The following is an 18,011-nucleotide window of genomic DNA, read 5'->3' on the forward strand; positions in this document are numbered from 1 at the left end:
TTTTTGGCATGGGTACCAAAAGGTCAAGCGTCTTCTGGGACAGGTGAGGCCAAATGGTCAGGATCTCCTTTTGAAGCTCAGAGTCCAACTGCTGCCAGTCTGCACCACCTAGAACAGCAGAGAGGAAAATGGCCCACACACATCAAGACCTGGCACCAGGGTCCAACTACCCCCTCCCCGCTCCACACCTTTCCCAGCCTGAAGGGAGGCTCACAAGCAGCAACCAGTTCTCTGGGCTGGGAGGACCACCTTGCATCAGCAAACTTGGTCTCCTGCTCTCACAGGGAAACTTTCCTACCATCCCTTCCATATGTGCCTCCATTTCCCATCCCCTGCCCTCCCACTCAAAGCTGCCACCTTCAAGCTTGCCTTGGGTCCGTCTCTGCAGCTCCAATCCTACTCCTGCCCACACACACCTGCTGCTGCCCCACTTTCCTGGTGTGTGGATCATGTGCTGGTGAAAGAACAGCTCCACTTGGTAAATCTCTAAATGCTTAGTGAGGGCTGTGCATGTAGAGCAGAGCTCTCTGGCCAGTGGTGAAAGGGGTTGCTGAGCTTAGAAAGACACAGGTTCATCAGGAGCTGTCAACATGGATCAACCGGAAATACCCGAGCCCTGGGCAACTCGGGTGAGCTGTAGGAGACCAAGGTTAAAATCTCTGCTTTATCTCGAGGGGCTTGGACCCACTGTTTCAAGATTCAAGGAGTTGTCTGAGGACTGGGCTTTGGGTGATAATCTTGCCCTGGGTTGGGTTTTCTTCCAATAGCTGAGTTGTTCCCAGGGGATGTTTTATTGAAAATGCCATGTTTCCGCAGGAAGTTTTTGTTCTGATGAATCACAGCCTTTCCAGTTACAACAACAAAGCAGGATTTCCTGCTCTGAACATTTTATCTTCCCTGAGAGAGAGATTTCTTTCCCCACAGTCTTTCCCCCCGTCCTTGGTTTGGTTTTGCACACGGGGAGAAGGGGAATTCTCTCTCTCCTCCATTACACAGTGGACATCAAGCTGTTTTTACCCTCTAGAAACACCTTCAACTGAAAAATTGGCCACCTCTTCCCTAAAGAAATACATTTTTTTAGAGATAGTGGCAAAAATTTGCCTGTTCAAGGTAATTGCTGTCATCCATATGCCAGCTCAACCAGAGAAGCTGTGGATGTCCCATCCCTGGAAGTGCTCGCGGCCAGGTTGCACGGGGTTTGGAGCAACTGGTGTAGTGGAAGGTGTCCCTGCCCATGGTGGCAGGGGGGAAGGTTGGAACAAGATGATCTTTAAGGATCCTTCCAACACAAACCACTCTGACAGGACGACAGTCACTTTGCAGCCTTCCTGGCTCTGTCCTCCCCCTCTCTCTGCCACCGACGTTACCTTTGGCAATTTTGATGTCCAAGGCCGTGCGTATCAACGCCATCAAGGTGGAGGTGAAATGGACTGTCATGTCCTCAGCCACGGGCATGTTCATCAGTACCAGTCTCTGTGCAAGAGAGAGAAAAAAACAGCGGACGGAAAACAATATCGAAAAACACATCGACCAGGCTGGAGGAAAAGAAATTAAACATTAAACAAAAGGGGGAAAAAAATAAAAATTAAAAAGAAAAATAAAAAGCAACAAAGAGTGTCAAAACAGCACAGCCAAAAAAGAAGGGAAAGGATCACCCCACCAACCCCACCCACCCACTCCCTCCCCCAATGGCTCCTTCCACCCAGGACACCGGCTCACTGCCTTCCAGGGCTCCTCCTGCACCCCAGGAAAGGCCCCTGAGCTCCCTTCCCCATGGCACTGGGGCCGCCACAGCACCCTCTGGCACTTTTGGGAAGACACACCTGATCCATCAGCGATGCAGGCATGTGGGATGTGCAGGAAGGGGAGAGGGGGCTCAGGTTTCCATTCCCACTTGTTTTGGCTTTCCAGCTCTCAACCCTTCCCACCTGGGGCAGGGGAGAGGAGGGTCCCTAACCTTCAGGGACTTCAGATCGGCTGGATTCCTCTAGCATGCTACATCCTGGTGCTCCCTTTTTGCGTCTTTCAGAGATGAAGTTTGCCAGCACATGCAGGGGATCCAAATTATCCAGGGGTGGGGAAGGGAAGGGAAGGAAGGGTAGAAAAAGTGCAGAAGGAAAGAGAAAAGGGCAACCAAGGCAGGTTAGACACGCCATGCTCCTTCCCCACCCTGGGCAGGCAGGGTGCAAACCGAAGTGACCAGATCCACTTTCCCGAGAGTATATTTTGCTTTGTGAATACCTTGGGTCATCCCTTCTCTGCCCATTTCTTTTTCACCCAGATCCTCATGTCCTTTCCCTGTCTTCAAGCCCCCATTTTTCTCCTGGAAAAGTGTGATGATGGATGTATGCTTGTGTGAACAAACAAGTGAGAGCTGGAGAGGGTGGAAGTGTTTGGAATTGGGCAGGAATCCCCTTGCACTAGCCCTGCTGCTGAAAGGGCTGTGGGCAGCAGCCCATGGCAAATTAAAGCTTCCACTGGCTCCACACCTGGACAACAAATCATCCCATAGCTCTGGGTCTTGTCCTGGCAGCTAATGCCCTCAGCCAAGCCATGTAGCTCCCACCCCACGTCCTTCATGGCTTCCCATGCTCCTGCTCCATGCCTGCACAGCTGGGAACACACTGTGCTGGTTCCAGGAGTTGATTGAGAGCCACCACCCCAGGCGGGGAAACTCAGAGGCACCTTTGGAGGGCACCTGGCTTTGCCTTGCACAAGCCATCCTTGGGACAGCACCTGCTGCTTCTATGGGATTTGTCCTTGCTGCCCACCTGCTTCCCATCTCCACGGGCTTCTGTGCTGGCTGGGATGAGGGTGGTTCCAAGCCCTGAGGATGAGCTCAGTTCAGCAAGCTCCTAAGGACATCTCACTCTCCTAACTGTACTACCAGTGCTGCTCCTCACCTCATCTCCTGCAATCCCACTTCCACACTATTGCTGATCCTCTTCCACTGGGGTCTTCCATCCTGGGGCTCTGAGTGACCACAGCAGTGTCACGTGCTTGGGCAGTGGAGACCAGCCAACGTGGCCAGGGCTCTTCTGAGCCCAGCAGGTTCCCCAGGGGCAAGCTAAACACATGTTGGACACCCCAACACCTCCCCGGCTCCCCCAGTCCCACCTCCCACATGTCCCTTGAGCCCCGGCTCCTACTCAGCTCTGACCCCCATAGAAGGAAGGGTTGATCTACCTTATAGGCCACTTTGGAAGGACATCTCTTGCCGAGGCCTAGTGGTGGTGACATAAGAGTCAGCATTTCATACATCTCAGTGTAATGGATTCGGCCACTGCTCATGGAGGGGGAAGGGGAGGGAGGGAGATGCAGAGAGAGAGAGAGAAGGCATTCCCAGAGAGCAGAAAAACGTACAAACAAAAAATAGTACAGGAAAACAGGAGAGAAAAAAACAAACGGACAAACAGGAAAAGAACAGGAAACCTGTTAATCAAGGCAAATCATACATGAGAGACTGTCCTGATGTGGATTTATAGCACTGCTCACACAGACCCAGGAATGCTGGCAGAAAGCAACTCACCCCTCTCCTCTCTGCTGCTCGAGTGCCTGTCTCGCTACCATCCTGGGGCTCCTCCTCTGGCCTCAAACCCTTTCCTAAAGCCCACCAGCAGCCCCTACCTTGTCCCACAGGTTCCAGGGCTGTGTGCGAGTGGTATAAATCAGATACACAGCACTCGAGCCATGGGTTATTTGAGGTCTCGGTGGTTTGCACCACAGTGCTCTGTGGCCTCCGTAGCGTCTTCCCTCCTGAGGGGTGGGGGGCCTGGGTATTGCTTTGCATGGCCACCTAACCCATAGCCGGAAGGCTGTGTATCCCCAGCTCGTGGGGTCTATGCAATTGGGAGGCAGTATCTTGCATAGAAGGCAGTGGGCCAGGGTCACTTGTCAAAGGAAGATGCCCAGTTGCTTCCATCTGGCTCTGCGGATGGACCACTTTCCCACCATGCACCAGTGCAAAAGGCATGCTGAAATTGGCTGAAAAAACAAAACTGGGAGGAAAAGTTGTACATGCCATGCTCCCACCCTGGTTCTCTCCCACATGCGGCTGCAAGTTCCACCAGGTTGGAGTTTAAAGAGTCTCAGCAGAGGCAGCTGTTTGGGCCTTCCAACATTGGGGTTCATTTGGATTTCCCAAGGGAGGCAGTTATGGCAGGCCCCCACCTCTCACTCCTCTGCTCCATGAGGACCTGCCTAGGACTGCTGCAGTGAGGAATGCTACTAACAACAGGCCACCTGGTGATGCCTTGAGCCCTCTGCCAGGCTGAGATATTTGGGCTGTGTCTCCCTCTCTCTGCACATCCACATTTCCTAGGGATCCTGGGCTTAGCCACCTCTTCTTCCCCTCGTGCCAGGCTTCCGTCCTGCACTGCAAAGTTCAGGATGGTTAATGGGCAAGGGCAACCTCACAATGGCAAAGGCATCAACCCTTACAGCTGGGCTGGGAGGATGCAGCTGGAGAGGAGCCCCTTTCAGCTGGGGTGGCCTGGGAGAGAGGGCACTGCTAAAAAATTAAGAACCTCCACAGGATCTCTGCTTCTTCCCTAGAATGTGCTCAGAGCAGTGTGGAAGAGGGAGAAGATATCTCCTGTTCTCAGGAAATACCTGTGGTCTGGAAGCAGACTCCTGGCCAAAGAGGCCCCACCAAGATAAGTTCTAACAGTTCAAATGTGAACCAGAGATGGTGATGTCCCTCAACAGGAGCTGTTTGCGGTATAGGCATAGAACAGACTGGACCATCCCCTTTGAGACCTAACACACCTAAGTGTGTGGAAAAGAGGATTGATAACAACACTGCAGAACATTAAGTGGGATGATCAAGAGGAAATATCCAGATCCAGGAGTCTGTAAGCAGCGCCTTGGCAGAGCTGGATATGCACCGGCTCAAGGTGTCTGAAGATGAGATGACTTGGAAATTTTCATGCATTAATTTAGTGCTAAAAGGAAGCAAGACAGTGATCTTCCACCCACCCTTCCTGGTAGGGGGGATTTTAGGGTATCCTGCACACAACAGGCACTGTCTCTCATACTGAGATTCTCTGCACAATGAAGGAGGAATGGATTCCTGTGACAGGAGGAGTTTTGCATCAGTGACCAAGAAGGACCACACTAGAATTGTGCTTTGCTGCTCCTCAGAGCAGAGAACTTAAAGCTTTCTTAGCAGTTCAGTTGTGCCCAGAAACTACCTCCCCATGCAGTAAAGCACTGGCAGGCATATGGAATGACATCCATCTGAAGAGGAAGGCTCCAAAGAGCTGATCCAAGCACAGGAACATCCTTGATGCAAGAGTTGACCCATCTAACCATGCCTGGACAGAGATGCGGTCACACGGCTACAGCACAAGGTGGCCTGTAAAACCAGCAGAGATGAATGGCTTAGTCCTGGTCATCAGAGAACCCTGTGAGTGATAGAGAAGGAAATATGGGCAACAACTCTCCTCCTGTGGTTAGGAAATAAGTACTGTGCCATAGCAGGCTGTTACGAATAGCAAGTGATGTTAGAGTAGATTCAGGAATAGGTGATGTCCACAGGGACATCATCTGTGAGCATTCTCCCAGCAGGCAGGGCAAGCTCACTGAACTGAAAGGAGTGCAAGTTGGGTTGACATTCTGGGATCTGACAAGATGCAACAACCACGTGGGTTTTCTTTCATGAGTTGTCTTTTGGGAATTGTTTCAGGGCAGTCAGAACCCCTGAAAAGCTCATTTCCCTGAAATACCTCATGCAGAGGGAGAAGGAGACCAAGGTAACACAAGGGAGAGATGGGGATGGTCTCCCTCACATGATGACAGAAGCTGTTCTCAGTACCCTTGGCTTCCACCTCACCTTGAGTTTATTCACCTGCACTGCTCTGCCCATCCAAAGTCAGCAGAAATCCCAGATTGCTCCAGAGCTCCCTTTTCCTATGAAGCATTATAGGTACTCCTCCAAGCACCAGGTGATCCAGCTTAGGAGAGCAGTGTCTGCCAGTGGGGCTCTATTGATAATGAGAGAGACTAACAACTCCTCTCAAAGGTGTCTTCTGTCTGCAGGGACCTGGGCAAATGTCCTCAGTAAAGGTGCCACATCGTTTGCCAGGGATGAAACACAGAAGAGTGGAAAGACTTCAAGGAGCTCTTCCTAGAGCAGATGAGCCATCTGAGATTCTTGCAAGAAATTTCCTGTCCCTAAATACCTCTTTCTAATGACTGAGCATCCAGGCCTTGTCTTGCTTGCTCTTCTTTGACCTCTGGTGGTGCATCATCCCCATATCCAGATGTGGAGGGTGACAGACCTGTTCCAGGGATGCTGAGTGAAAGAAGCCTCTCTGATGTTTCAAGAAGGATGCGGTAACTACACTATGCTGCACCAAGGATTCCTCTTTTTCTGCAGAGCCAAGATCAAAGGCCAGAGGCATCTGAGCTTCCCTTGCACATCTCAGATGCTATGAGGGATGCAGAAGGAAGAGCAAGTTCTGTGATTCATTCTTTCATGCCATGGCATAGGTCATGGCACTTTAGGGAAAGTGGCAGGTGCAGAATTTTTCTCAGCTGTCATCCCAAAATAAAATTTAAAAAAAAAAAAAAAAGTGCAAGTCAGTGAGACACAAGGAGACCAAATCACTGCTGTGGACTCGTGGCCAGCAGCTGGGAGCTTGGCTCAAGATAAGGGAGAGGAGCTGTTGAGCTCCAGAGATGTGTCCTGGTATCACGACCTTCCAGACAGATCCAGCAACCCGTGGGCAAGACTAGCAAAAGTTCTGCTCCCCAGAAAGACGGTTGGTTGTCCTCCAAAGTACCACACTTGAGAAAGGGTCTGTTGGGTACAGGACAGTATCCCCCAGGGAGAGAGGTGTCACCCTGGCCTCCCCACCCTCCCCCCAGCCCTCACTCTCCAAAACAACAGAGAAGTCCCAAACATCCTCCAGTCTTTGCTCCCCCCTTTCCCTCCCCAGGAGCAAACCACATCTAATCCTCACAAAAAACTTCTTGTCCCATGTGAGGTACTTTGAGACGCCAAGCAGGGATGGTGGCACTTGGCCTGGCACCCTTCAGGGCTCTCTGCACCAGTGGAACTGGGGTGGGGGGCTGGCTGGGGGATGCAATTTGTCAAAACCCACCCCAGGAGGCTCTAAGCCCCCTGGCCCCGCTCATGCCTCCCCTCGAGGGGAACAGCTGCTGGCTCTGGGAGGCAGTGGACCTCTTTAAACTCGAAGGAAAGCAACATCAGGGTTCCCTGGGGAGGCGCAGTGGTGGTGGAGCGGGGGGAAAGGAGAGGTGGATGGTGCGTCCCGTGGCCAAGTTGTGGCGGAGGACTGGGAGGCAAACCTTGCACGCCACCCTGTAGGGGCAGTTCTCTCCTAGGCCCAGAGGAGGCGAGATCACCCGTACTAATTTGTACATATCCTTATACGAGATCCTGCCGCTGCAAAGGAAGCACAGGTGGGTTAATAGGACACTGAGAGGGAGGAGGGGAGGATGGAGAGCTTAACCCGGGGATGCTGGGGGCCATCTGTGGGGCAAGACCCCCAGGAGCACACAGCTCTTCTCCTTCTGACTCTGTCAGACCCAGAGAGGGGAAAACTGAGCATCAGCTACTGTCTTCTCCACCATGGGAATCAGCTCATATCTCCTCACACTGTCCCATCTTCACCCTGGAGAAGGACAGTTCTAGTGGTGAACACCACTCCATTACCCTTCCTCATCATGCCCCTGACCCCTATGCCTGGTGGGAGAGGGCTGGGACTTTAGACAGGATGAGCCTGCAGCTTGGTTGGGTTCTTGCCACCATGAGCCCTTCCAATGGGGTTGTGTCTCATCGCATCAGTAGAGACCCTGCCCTCACACAGCCAACTCTCTGGGCCTCATAAAGTCCCAGGGAAGTTGGCAGCTGAGCCACTTGACTCCAATCTCTGGGGAATCTGAGATGGGGAGAGATAATGTGACCAGCTGGTGGCTGTGGCACTAGCATCTTGGTCTCTCACAGTCCAGTCCTGTGCTCCAACCACCAGACTGTGCTCTGCCAAGGGTACACATTATTGGAAGCAAACTTTCCCCTGCACACACCCTTTCTTGCCCACAGAAGCACATCTCCCCAGACCCAGGGCAGTCGTCGCAGGATTCGGCCTGTATCCTCCTGCACCGCTGAAATATCGAAGCAGTTGTGGCAGGGAGCTGGCAGGAGAGGGTGCAGGGGCTATTGGATGCTGAGCCTCCCACTCTACTCCAGACCAGAGCCCTTTTGGAAGCAGGACCCTGTGAGGTGGAAGTGCTGAGGTGCAGCGTGCTGCAGCCTCCCAGGCATCCTTGGACAAGCTTGAAGAGAAACCACGCGAGGAGGCAAAGAACAGCATTACTGTCCTACCCAGTGCCTTTGCCTCTGGTTTTCTCCTTGCTCATCTCCCATCCCCTCTCCATCACTGGCCAGAGATGGAGAACCCAACCAGAACCCAACCATCTGGGCAAAGTCCATCCCTGTGACCCCCTGGAGCTGGGTGTTCTCCCCATGAGACCTTCGTGGGATGGTCCCAGTGTCAGGAAGCAGAACTGCTGCCCCACTCAGGCACTGGGACCTATGTGGATATACTCACCTGTTCCTCACCCAGCACTGGGGGCCAGGGCTGCCTTGGCAGGCCCTGCACCACCAGTTCCTGTGCACATCCCCTAACCACTGGCTACATATTATGACAAAAGAGCATAGCTTGCTCAAATATCAAAGGGGCACATGGCTCAGATAGAACAGCCCAGACATGCTTTTACTGTGACTATCCTGGAGAATGAGGCCACCAATCCGGGGGGCAAGAGTGAATGAAGTGCCTGGTATGAAGAAACCCTTCCCCAGAGTCATTGGTGAGATGCCCCACCCCGAGCACCTGCGTGTTTCACTGCTCTCACCTCCTCTCCTTTCTCTAGTCAGAGCTGATATTAGGTAAAAAAAATTATCTTGGCTGTGGCTGGTCTTTTGAGAGGCAGGACATTAAGGGTGGAGGTAAAGAGTCTCCAAAGGGAGTGCATGTGGTTGCCAAGGGCTCTCGACCTAAGATCACCCACACTCTGCAGCAGCAGTAGTAGGTCATGGCTCCAAAGAGACTGTCCCCGGGCTGAGGGAAGAAGGAAGGGGCCACACAAGACACCCTTGTGGTTTTGCAGCTGAGGGAAGGGCAAACATGGTCTCAGACCTGCCAAGGGCTCACCATTGCACTAGGGATGCTTGAGACCCCCCCCTAGGAGGAGAAGGAGTGGACAGCAAGTCCCCTGCAGTAACAGCAGCAAGAGCAGAGACAAAGTCTGGCCATTCACAGTATGTACAGCCCCTGTAAGCCCATCCCATTGCTGGAAACAGGCTGCTGCCTGCAAACAAGAGCCCTGTTCACCGGGGTCCTCATCAGCGAGGGCAGGAATGTAGAAAACAAAGTCCTCCCATCTCCAGAGGGTTGCATGGGCTGGCCAGCATGGGAACACAGTTCCCCAAACAAGGTCCTCTGCAGGTGGCTTGGCAGGAGCTCAGCAGACTCCCAGCATCTCCCCATGGCTGTGAACAATCCCCACTCAGCCCTGCTCTGACGGGGAGCTGTGGGTGGTGGGGACCAAGGGACAGAGCCAGTCTCAGGGCAGAGGCACCCAGCTGGTGCACAGGGACAGGGAAGGAGGCTGAGAGGGATCTGCCCACTGGACAGGGAGGAGAGGAAGAACAGGAAGCTCCAGCTCTCAGGACAAACACCATGGCAAACCACAAACATCACCCAAGACACCTGTGCCACCAGCCACTGTAGGAACCAGCTTCTGCCCTTGTAACATCTGTGGGTGACAGCAGACCGTCCCTGAGCATCCCAGGCATCACTGATGGTTCCAGTAGTAGAACACAGAGACACTCATTTAAAACCAGCTCTGAGAGGTTGCTCAGGAGAGAAGAAGTTGGCTACATACCACGCTGCTCTGTCATACTCTGCCCAGATCCGGACAAACTCATCTAGATGGTGAGGTCCCAGGATGGAGGAATCCCTTGTCAGGTACTCAAAATTGTCCATGATGACTGCCACAAACAGGTTGAGCATCTAAATGAAAGAGAAAAAGGCACAGAGAAAGGAAAGTGGGGGGAGAGGAAGCAAGGAAGGGAAGAGAGAGAGAAGGAAGAGTGATTGTTGGAAGATGATGGAAATGACCCTATAGCTGGGGTGCTGATGAGGGAGATCCCCAGGGCTCTTGGGGGGAGTAACTAACCAGGAAGGAGCAGAAGAAGATGAAGGAGACAAAGTAAACGTAGGCCAGGTCGGTTCCACAGCGCTCGTTCTCATTCTGCCCAGATGTTGCCGTCGTGTCCGGCTCGCAGCCTTTGCCCTCCAGGCAGGACAGCATGATCTCCTGCCATGCCTCTCCTGTGGCACTCCTGTGTCCAACACAGCCATTCTCAGCAGCTCATGGTGGCACAGGATGGAGTCGGGGCAGGATGCCCCTGGGAGAAACGTCACAACCCCCTGCCCAAATTAAACACCTCTGGCATACGGAGGAGCATTTTCCATGGCCACTTACCTGAAGAGGAGCATAAGGGAGCCCAGGAAGCTGCGGAAGTTGTTGTGTCGATTAATGTGGCTTTCCTCATCCAGTTTGATATTGCCAAAAACCTACAGGAGGGAGAAAAATAGCTCAGCTCTTCAGGCAAGAACTCGTCTGCCCGGGAAGCAGCTTCACGTTCACATCCCCATCCCTGAAAACATTCAAGGCCAAGTTGGATAGGGTTCTAATCTAGTTGAAGATGTCATTGCCATGGGGTTGGACAAGATGACCTTTAAAGCCCCACCCAACCCAAACCATTCTAAGACTGATTCTACAAAAAGTACCCCAGCAAACACAGGCTGGTGCATAGCCAGCACGCCAAGGAGCTGGCGCCAAGCAGCCATTGGGGAAGGACTCTTCTCTCCTTGGCAGGGATTTACAGTGGGTGGCAAAGGCTGCAAGAGGCTGAGCTACCATGGAAACAGGAGCACAGAGGACCTGGGATCAGCTGAGTCCAACCGCTCCACATCTACCCCGCTGCTGCACTACAAGTGGCCCCTGAGCACTGCACAGCACCTGGTGCTTCTAAACGCACTGGAGGTGCAGGGACAAAGTCCCACAGCTGCAGGCAGGTGCTGGGTCATGGTCCTGGAAACTCCCAGGAGCTTTTCCCTCGGTGGACAAATGATCTGTGACAGTGGGGTCAGGCACAGCAGTGCAAACAAGGCAGGGAAGGGCTCAGGGAGAGTGGGACAGACAGACTGCTAAGCCACCACAGACACCCAGACACTTGGCACTACCATCCCCAGGGCCAAGAGAGGCAACGAAGCCACAAACATGGACAATATTCTAATAATGACCCACGGCCAAGGCCATGGAAAGACATAACAAGCATCCGTAAAGTGCCTCAAACAGGAAAAATGTGCTGTTATAACTGTTAAATATTTATTCCCCTTTCCATGAACCTAAAAATACACTAGCTGCAGAGTATTTTTTCCCTGTACAGGTTTTTTGGAATGTGTAATTGTAGAATATTTTCTGCCTCCAGCTATTTTGCTCAAATAACGCCCACAGGCTTTACTGCTTGGGGGATTTGTTCACAATAGTGTTAAGAAAAAAAAATAAAATAAATCAAATACTACCACATGGCAGGGTGGTGGTGGGAGGCTGAGTCAGATGGTGGCTCTTTAGCACAGAGAACACCTGGAACTGGTGCCGAGATGTGTAGGACAGAACAGCAAAAACGAGCCATGGGACTCTCAGGGTGGGAGAGAGGGGGTGGAAGATCCTAAACACTGGCACTGCCAAGCAACACAAGTTGGGTCCCTCCCCACACACCAAAAAAATCTGCCCATCCTGGTAGCGCATGTCAGGCATTAGGTACTGCAGCAGCTCATCAGGCAGCTCCACAACCCAAGTGTTCGTCGTCAAAGGTGCTCTGTCAGATCTTCAGTGTGGGATTTAGTCACTGCAGAAGTGAGGCAGCCCCGTGGTATGTGTGGAGCTGAGCGTTTTAGCTCATGTGCTTCTTATTTACCAGCTGGAGCCAGGAAAGCTAATGTCTCCCCATGCTCTGCAGACCTCCCACCAGTTGGTGGGTCATCACAGGGCTGTAGGCTGTAGGCAGGAGTGCCCAAGCAGCGGCACAACTACAACACAAACCCTTTGCAGAGGGATGTGGTAGACAAGAGGGCTACAGGAATCACTGTTGTGATCCAGCCATTCTGATGGGAAAGACTGCTCACCGAGTCCCTCAGGCATGAAATCAGTCCCTGGGGACTGTCTGTCTAGTCAGAGATTTAGTAGTTGCTAAACAAAGAGGTGGGGATTTGCCAGCAGCCACTACACAGGGTGCCCAACTGAGTCCACAAGGCCACAACTCCAAAGGTCCAAGTTGGTAAGGCAGCTGTAGAGCAAGACTGAACAAGCCCATGGCAGTTTCCCCAGGGCATGTGGCTCTGCAGCTCCCAAAAAAGTTCCACCCTCGGACCTTCTCAGACACCCAGTGAGGCAATGACAGGCAGGCACAAAGCTTGCTCCCGTGTGTACTGCTGAGGACATGCCGCTGCATGCTGTCCATGCCAGAGGGATGTCTGTGCTTACCTGCATCCCAATGATGGCATAGATGAAGAAAAGCATGGCGATCAGGAGGCAGACATAGGGGAGTGCCTGCAAGAGAAGCAGATGAGTCACCCCATTTATCACAGGTCCAGCTCCAGAGGAGTACAAAAAGCACAGTGGGCAGGTAAGCCATGCCCATCCATTTCTTGAGCCAACAAGACCTTGGGAATACCCTGCATTTGGGAGCAACACCACATGACTGTGGCCTGGGTGGAGATCAGGGCACATGAGGCTTACCTTGAAGGACTGCACAAATGTCCAGAGGAGGATGCGGATGGTGTAACCCTGGCGGAGCAGCTTGATGAGCCGAGCAGCCCGGAAAAGCTTCAGGAAGCTCATGTTGAAACTACTGGTGTTCACCAGCTGGGAGGAGATGACAGGGTCAGAGGGAGGTGGGAACCCCCAGGGCCATGCTACACCCCACTGCTCCCAGCCCCTGCCTCACCTTGGTATCTGTCAGGATGATCTCTGTAATGCTCCCAATGACGGTGATGAAGTCAAAGATGTTCCAGGTGTCCCGGAAATAATTCTGCAAAAGGAAGGAAAGAGGAAATGCGGATTTGAGCTCGGGGATGGAGGGTCTGAAAGGCGCTGAGCCACAGGCCAAAGCTGCTCAGGGACAACCATGGAGACCATGCAGCCCATTTGTATGCAGCCAGGGTCCGGAATACCGTCCTTTGTCTTAGACAGTGGCAGACCTGAGCATGTCTGCAGCAAGCAGCTTCTCCTGGGAGATGATTCATGTATCCAACAGGCCGCCCTGGCAAACAGGAGCAGGAAAAGTAGCCACAGACATTCTAGATCAGGCTGTAACAGCTCATAATGCCAGCCCTCACAGCCAGGAAGCTGCTTTGCCCTCCTCTTCATGGGCACCTGGACCCACCTCAGCCCTGCTATTTGTACAGCAGCTGGTGCAAGACCAAAAGTGGCTGGTGATACTGGGAGTAAAGAGGGTGGCTGGAAACCCTGCTGCTAATGGACCTCATCTCCCATAGGCAGCAAAGAGTAGGTGGAGGCAAGGCAGTCCACGGTTTCAAATCCTAAGTGAGCAGCTGGGGACCTGAGGACAGTGAATTGGGCAAGAGGGTTTCACTGATTCTCAGGTCTCATCCAAATGATACAGGCCAAGGACAGCAGAGCATCTTCTGACTCTCTGGGCCAGGGACAACAGCCACCAGCACATGCAGTAGCAGTTGGCCTAAACAGAGCCATGGCACAGCACATACATGGTCCAGGCACCAGAGTATAGCAAAAACAAGGCAAGAAGTAAAGCAGCAGTCTGGCTTCACCCAGCAGCATCCAGCAGTGGGAAGCGTAATGAGAACCAAAGGAGTGAATCCACCCTAAAAGCAGCTCTCAGGCCAAGATCAAGAATAAGTAGCAAGAACCTCACATTATTAACACCTTCCCCCTGTGATCTGTGTGTCGCCCAAGTCTGAATTAACACCCTTGTAAAGAACAGGAGCAACCACTCACCAGGAAGCCAAAAGCGATGATCTTGAGGACGCACTCCAAGGAGAACACCATGGTGAAGGCAATGTTCAGGTACTTCAGGGCCAGCTCATAGGTGTATGGAGCAGAGTAGTACTGATGGAGACAGAGAGACGTTGCTAGCCAGGAGGGGGCCTGCCAGCCTCTTGGCTGATAGACCTGATATGGTCATGTTTATTGCCCTGGCTGCCTCAAGACTTCCTTCCTTTCTCTACCCAGAACAAATCTGTGGTGGTCCATGTTCCTTGTGCTGGGGGTCTCAAGAACATCTCCTCCTCACTCTCTCTACCCCTCTCCCAGGACAGCTGCCACTCCTTCTAAACAGGAGGCAGATAGTAAATTCAGATCTGTCTCCAGTAGGTAAGAGGTCCAGATAATTTGGGTCATCTCATTTAGAAAATATATTACCTCCAGTTTGGTGCATGTGGTGTTTCAAGTGACTAAGCCAAGGGAATACATGCTCAGATTCTGCCTCAAAGCATCTCCACGACCAAAACACCCTCCCATCTCATCCTGATTCATCCTCCTTTTCCCCACTGCTCCTACTAGGACAGGCTCACTCTGAGCAGCTCACCTTCATCATCAGCACCACGGTGTTCAGTGCTATCATGGCCATGATGGTGTACTCGAAGGATGGGGACACCACGAAGTGCCAGACACGGTACTGGAAGGTGTGTCGGTTCTGGGGCATGTACCGTGTGAGGGGTTTGGCACTGATGGCAAAGTCAATGCAGGCCCTCTGTAATAAAACAACGTGCATCACAACCTGGTTGAGAGAGACATGGGGGACAGTGGCTGCCACATTTCTTTCCTTCACGATGTGAGAAGGCAGGTGGCCCACGGATTTCTTTCACCTTTTCCATATCTGAGAAGCTCCAAGTTCCCAAATTGCAAAAAAATCATGGAAGCGTCCTCTTTCCCCCTTACAGACTGTACCTCGTTCTTCTCCAGACTGCACTCCTCCATCATTTTGTCTCCTTGCTCTTGGAACGTAATGATGATGAGAGCCACGAAAATGTTGACGAAGAAGAAAGGGAAGACCACAAAATAGACGACATAAAAAATGGACATCTCCATGCGGTTGCTGCGGCTGGGTCCACGGTCCTCCTCTGTCACATCCACCGAATGCTGCAGCACCCTGTGAGCAGACAGGTGAAGAAAAGCAACCACAGGTATGTCCTTCAGGGCTGCCACTATGTGGCACTTCCAATGGGACTCACTCTGCACAGCCAGCTCTGTCTGTCCCCCCTTGTGCAATGACAAGGTAAAGCTCTGTCCTAATCTGCTTTCAAGATCTTTTTAAGTAGCTACAGCTTGTTTTATGGTGTTTTACCTGTGCCTCTGATGGCAAATGGATTTTCCTGTGGTCTACACACAGAGAATAATACTGCCCAAGCTCACATGAGCATGTAAAGAGGTCTATTCCTGTAGTCATCTCTTAATAATTATCTAAAATGTATCTTAGGGCCATATAGAAGAAAGGATTATCCATCATTGACTCCTTAAAGAAGAACCTAACTTCAGCCACGGCCCCAGCCTCACAGCAGGGTTAAAAGCCTGTTTGTCTTGATATAATTTCTCGTTGTTCCTCTCCTCCTTTCTGCCCAGCAGTTCCTCTCTCAGTTCTACCTGGGATCCAATGGGGATGTGATCAACCCCGTTCAAGGGGACAGACAGAGAAGAATACTCACTGGGGCCAACCCTCGCCAGTGGAGACTGTGAACAGGGTGAGCAAAGCCCAGATGATATTGTCATAGTGAAACTCATGACGTTTCCATTCTCGACATTTCACCTCCATCTTGTTCTTCTCATGGTCCACGTAGTTCCCTCTGCAAGGTTGGGAGAGAGCAATGACCTTGTTTTTTACACTGCCAGACTAAAGGATGGTGAGTGTAAACCCTGGGGGAAGTGTGTGTGTGCAGTGATGGGCACCTCTCCTCCTGCAGGGATGGAGGGAAAAATGGGGAGAAGCTGGATAACAACCATGAGGAAACAGAGAAGGGGAAGGCAAAAGAGAAGAGAGAAGAAGGAAAGAACAGGAGCAAAATAAGGGTCTCTGCATCCCATGGAAGGATGTGCAGTGCTGATACAGCAGTGGGGCAGGGCTCAGCTCATGCCATCCACCCTAAGAGATACAGCCAAGAGCGAGTCATGACTAAGGACTTAACTGGGAACCACAGCAGCCATTACCCAGAGCATCAACAGGGCACCTACATGCAGTCCTTCTGTGTGTCCTTAGAGCTGTCAGTACAGTAGAAAAACTTCCCCTTGAAGAGCTGGACGGCAATAACAGCAAAGATGAACATGAAGAGCTTGTAGACAATGAGGATGTTGAAGACATTCTTGAGGGATGTCACGACACAGTCAAAGACAGCCTGCAGGAGAAGGCAGAGCTCACCTTTGGGAACCCACAGTCCCAGAAAAGGGCAGGACCAAAACCAGGTTATCCTGTGGAAAGGCATTTCCCACTCCTCATGGGGAAAGGAGGAAAAGCTGGGCCTTCTCCCAGGCAAAAAGCTATTTTATAAACGAGGTTAACACCAGAGTACCCACAGCACACATGTAGGCACCACGCAGCCCCCAGGGCAGCACCGACCATGGATGTTTGTATCCTCAGTGTTCTCTGCAACCAAGATAGCAGACAGTGGACCATCCTAATGATGCAATTAGCAGCACTCAGGACTAATCAGTAAACACTTTGTTGTTTTGCATCACCCCAAATAACAAGGCACAGCAAATACCTCTGCCTGCAGGAGCAGCACCTCCCTCAGTGCTCTCAGCCCTAGTTCTCATAGCACTTTACGTGAGGAATGTCCATATCCCTGTTTCATGGTGGAGGGAGACAGGCATTTCCAGAAGTGAATTGACATCAGCTGAATCCATCCACTGATCAGGAAGAAAAGCTGGGGTCAAACCCCATGTTACTGTGTTTCATTTAATAAAAAACAGGGCTGCCTTGGTCTCTTTGTCCTTTCTGGCTCTATACCCCATCAGCTAAAGCAGGGAAATCCATAATCCTACCTGTGCCAAGGAATAATCCCACTATTGAGATGGGAAGTATCCCTGCAGTGCAACACCATGGCAGCACAGCACACAAAACCCCAAGTCATTTGCAAGCTGCTCTGGAGAGAAAGATCATGATCTCTGGAAAGAGACTTGAGCTCTCCAAAACCAAGACAATCTACTTTTCAGGACAACATCTGGGTTTTGCTGTCTTGCACCCACTCAAGCCCCATTGGCAGAGGAACTACCTCTGACACCTTGCAGCAGTCTGGGCTTGCTTTTAATAACTCATTGCATCTCCAGATATGAAGCAGCCTGAAGGGTGCTGTGGTTGAAAACAGGGCTCCTAAAATGCACTGAAAGCCTTGAAAACAACTTGTTCACCGCCCATTAGCAAATCAATGTTTATGGTCCCTTACCCACCATTCCATGCAGGAGAAGAACACAGGTGTAAGGCAGGAGATGGGGGTCATTACCTTCAGCTTGGGCAGTCGCTTGATGGTTTTCAGAGGCCTCAAGACCCGCAGCACACGGAGAGACTTGATGGTCTTGATATCCCGTCCCTTGTTGGTCCTACCATGTCGGAGGGAGGCACATACACCCAAAAATGGAACAGAGAGACAGTAACTTTGTAGACTTGGATGCTCGGGGGGTTTAAACTGCTGACAACACCCCCACCCCACCCCAGCACGTGTGAAGACAGGAATAGGAGGGGCACAAACGTGCGACTGCTGAGTGCTCAACCCACGTAAACACATCTCCTCCAACACATGCACTGGCAGAGACAAAAAATGAAGCAATGCCCTCCTCCTCGGGATTAGCACCTTTCCCCTTCACCAGGGAGCAGTGACCTTAACAAACCCCTCTGTTGGGAAGCCAGGGCTGGGGCAAGCAATGCTAGATTTTCAGGGTAAAGG

General features: G+C 51.9%; 1 protein-coding gene across 8 annotated transcripts in view; it reads right to left on the bottom strand.

The window, feature by feature from the left end:
• Positions 1-18,011, bottom strand: part of CACNA1E (calcium voltage-gated channel subunit alpha1 E) — a 134,176-nt gene that overhangs the window by 10,461 nt on the left and 105,704 nt on the right. For 4 of the 8 annotated variants that reach the window (XM_050306713.1, XM_050306708.1, XM_050306710.1 and 1 more), the window contains exons 28-42: positions 17,571-17,667; positions 16,306-16,466; positions 15,783-15,920; positions 15,028-15,229; positions 14,666-14,830; positions 14,077-14,187; positions 13,046-13,129; positions 12,838-12,963; positions 12,583-12,648; positions 10,516-10,607; positions 10,207-10,372; positions 9,913-10,040; positions 3,187-3,283; positions 1,368-1,473; positions 1-108 (exon numbers count right to left, since the gene is read on the bottom strand). In XM_050306713.1, the coding sequence (XP_050162670.1) occupies positions 1-108; positions 1,368-1,473; positions 3,187-3,283; positions 9,913-10,040; positions 10,207-10,372; positions 10,516-10,607; positions 12,583-12,648; positions 12,838-12,963; positions 13,046-13,129; positions 14,077-14,187; positions 14,666-14,830; positions 15,028-15,229; positions 15,783-15,920; positions 16,306-16,466; positions 17,571-17,667 (1,847 nt within the window). Of the gene's footprint in view, positions 109-1,367; positions 1,474-3,186; positions 3,284-7,314; positions 7,412-9,912; positions 10,041-10,206; positions 10,373-10,515; positions 10,608-12,582; positions 12,649-12,837; positions 12,964-13,045; positions 13,130-14,076; positions 14,188-14,665; positions 14,831-15,027; positions 15,230-15,782; positions 15,921-16,305; positions 16,467-17,570; positions 17,668-18,011 lie in introns of those variants that run through there. The other 4 variants (XM_050306714.1, XM_050306709.1, XM_050306711.1 and 1 more) reach the window with 2 other exon arrangements.

Source organism: Myiozetetes cayanensis, unplaced genomic scaffold, assembly GCF_022539395.1.
Source record: "Myiozetetes cayanensis isolate MyiCay16 unplaced genomic scaffold, myiCay2020 scf12, whole genome shotgun sequence".
NCBI lineage: Eukaryota > Metazoa > Chordata > Aves > Passeriformes > Tyrannidae > Myiozetetes > Myiozetetes cayanensis.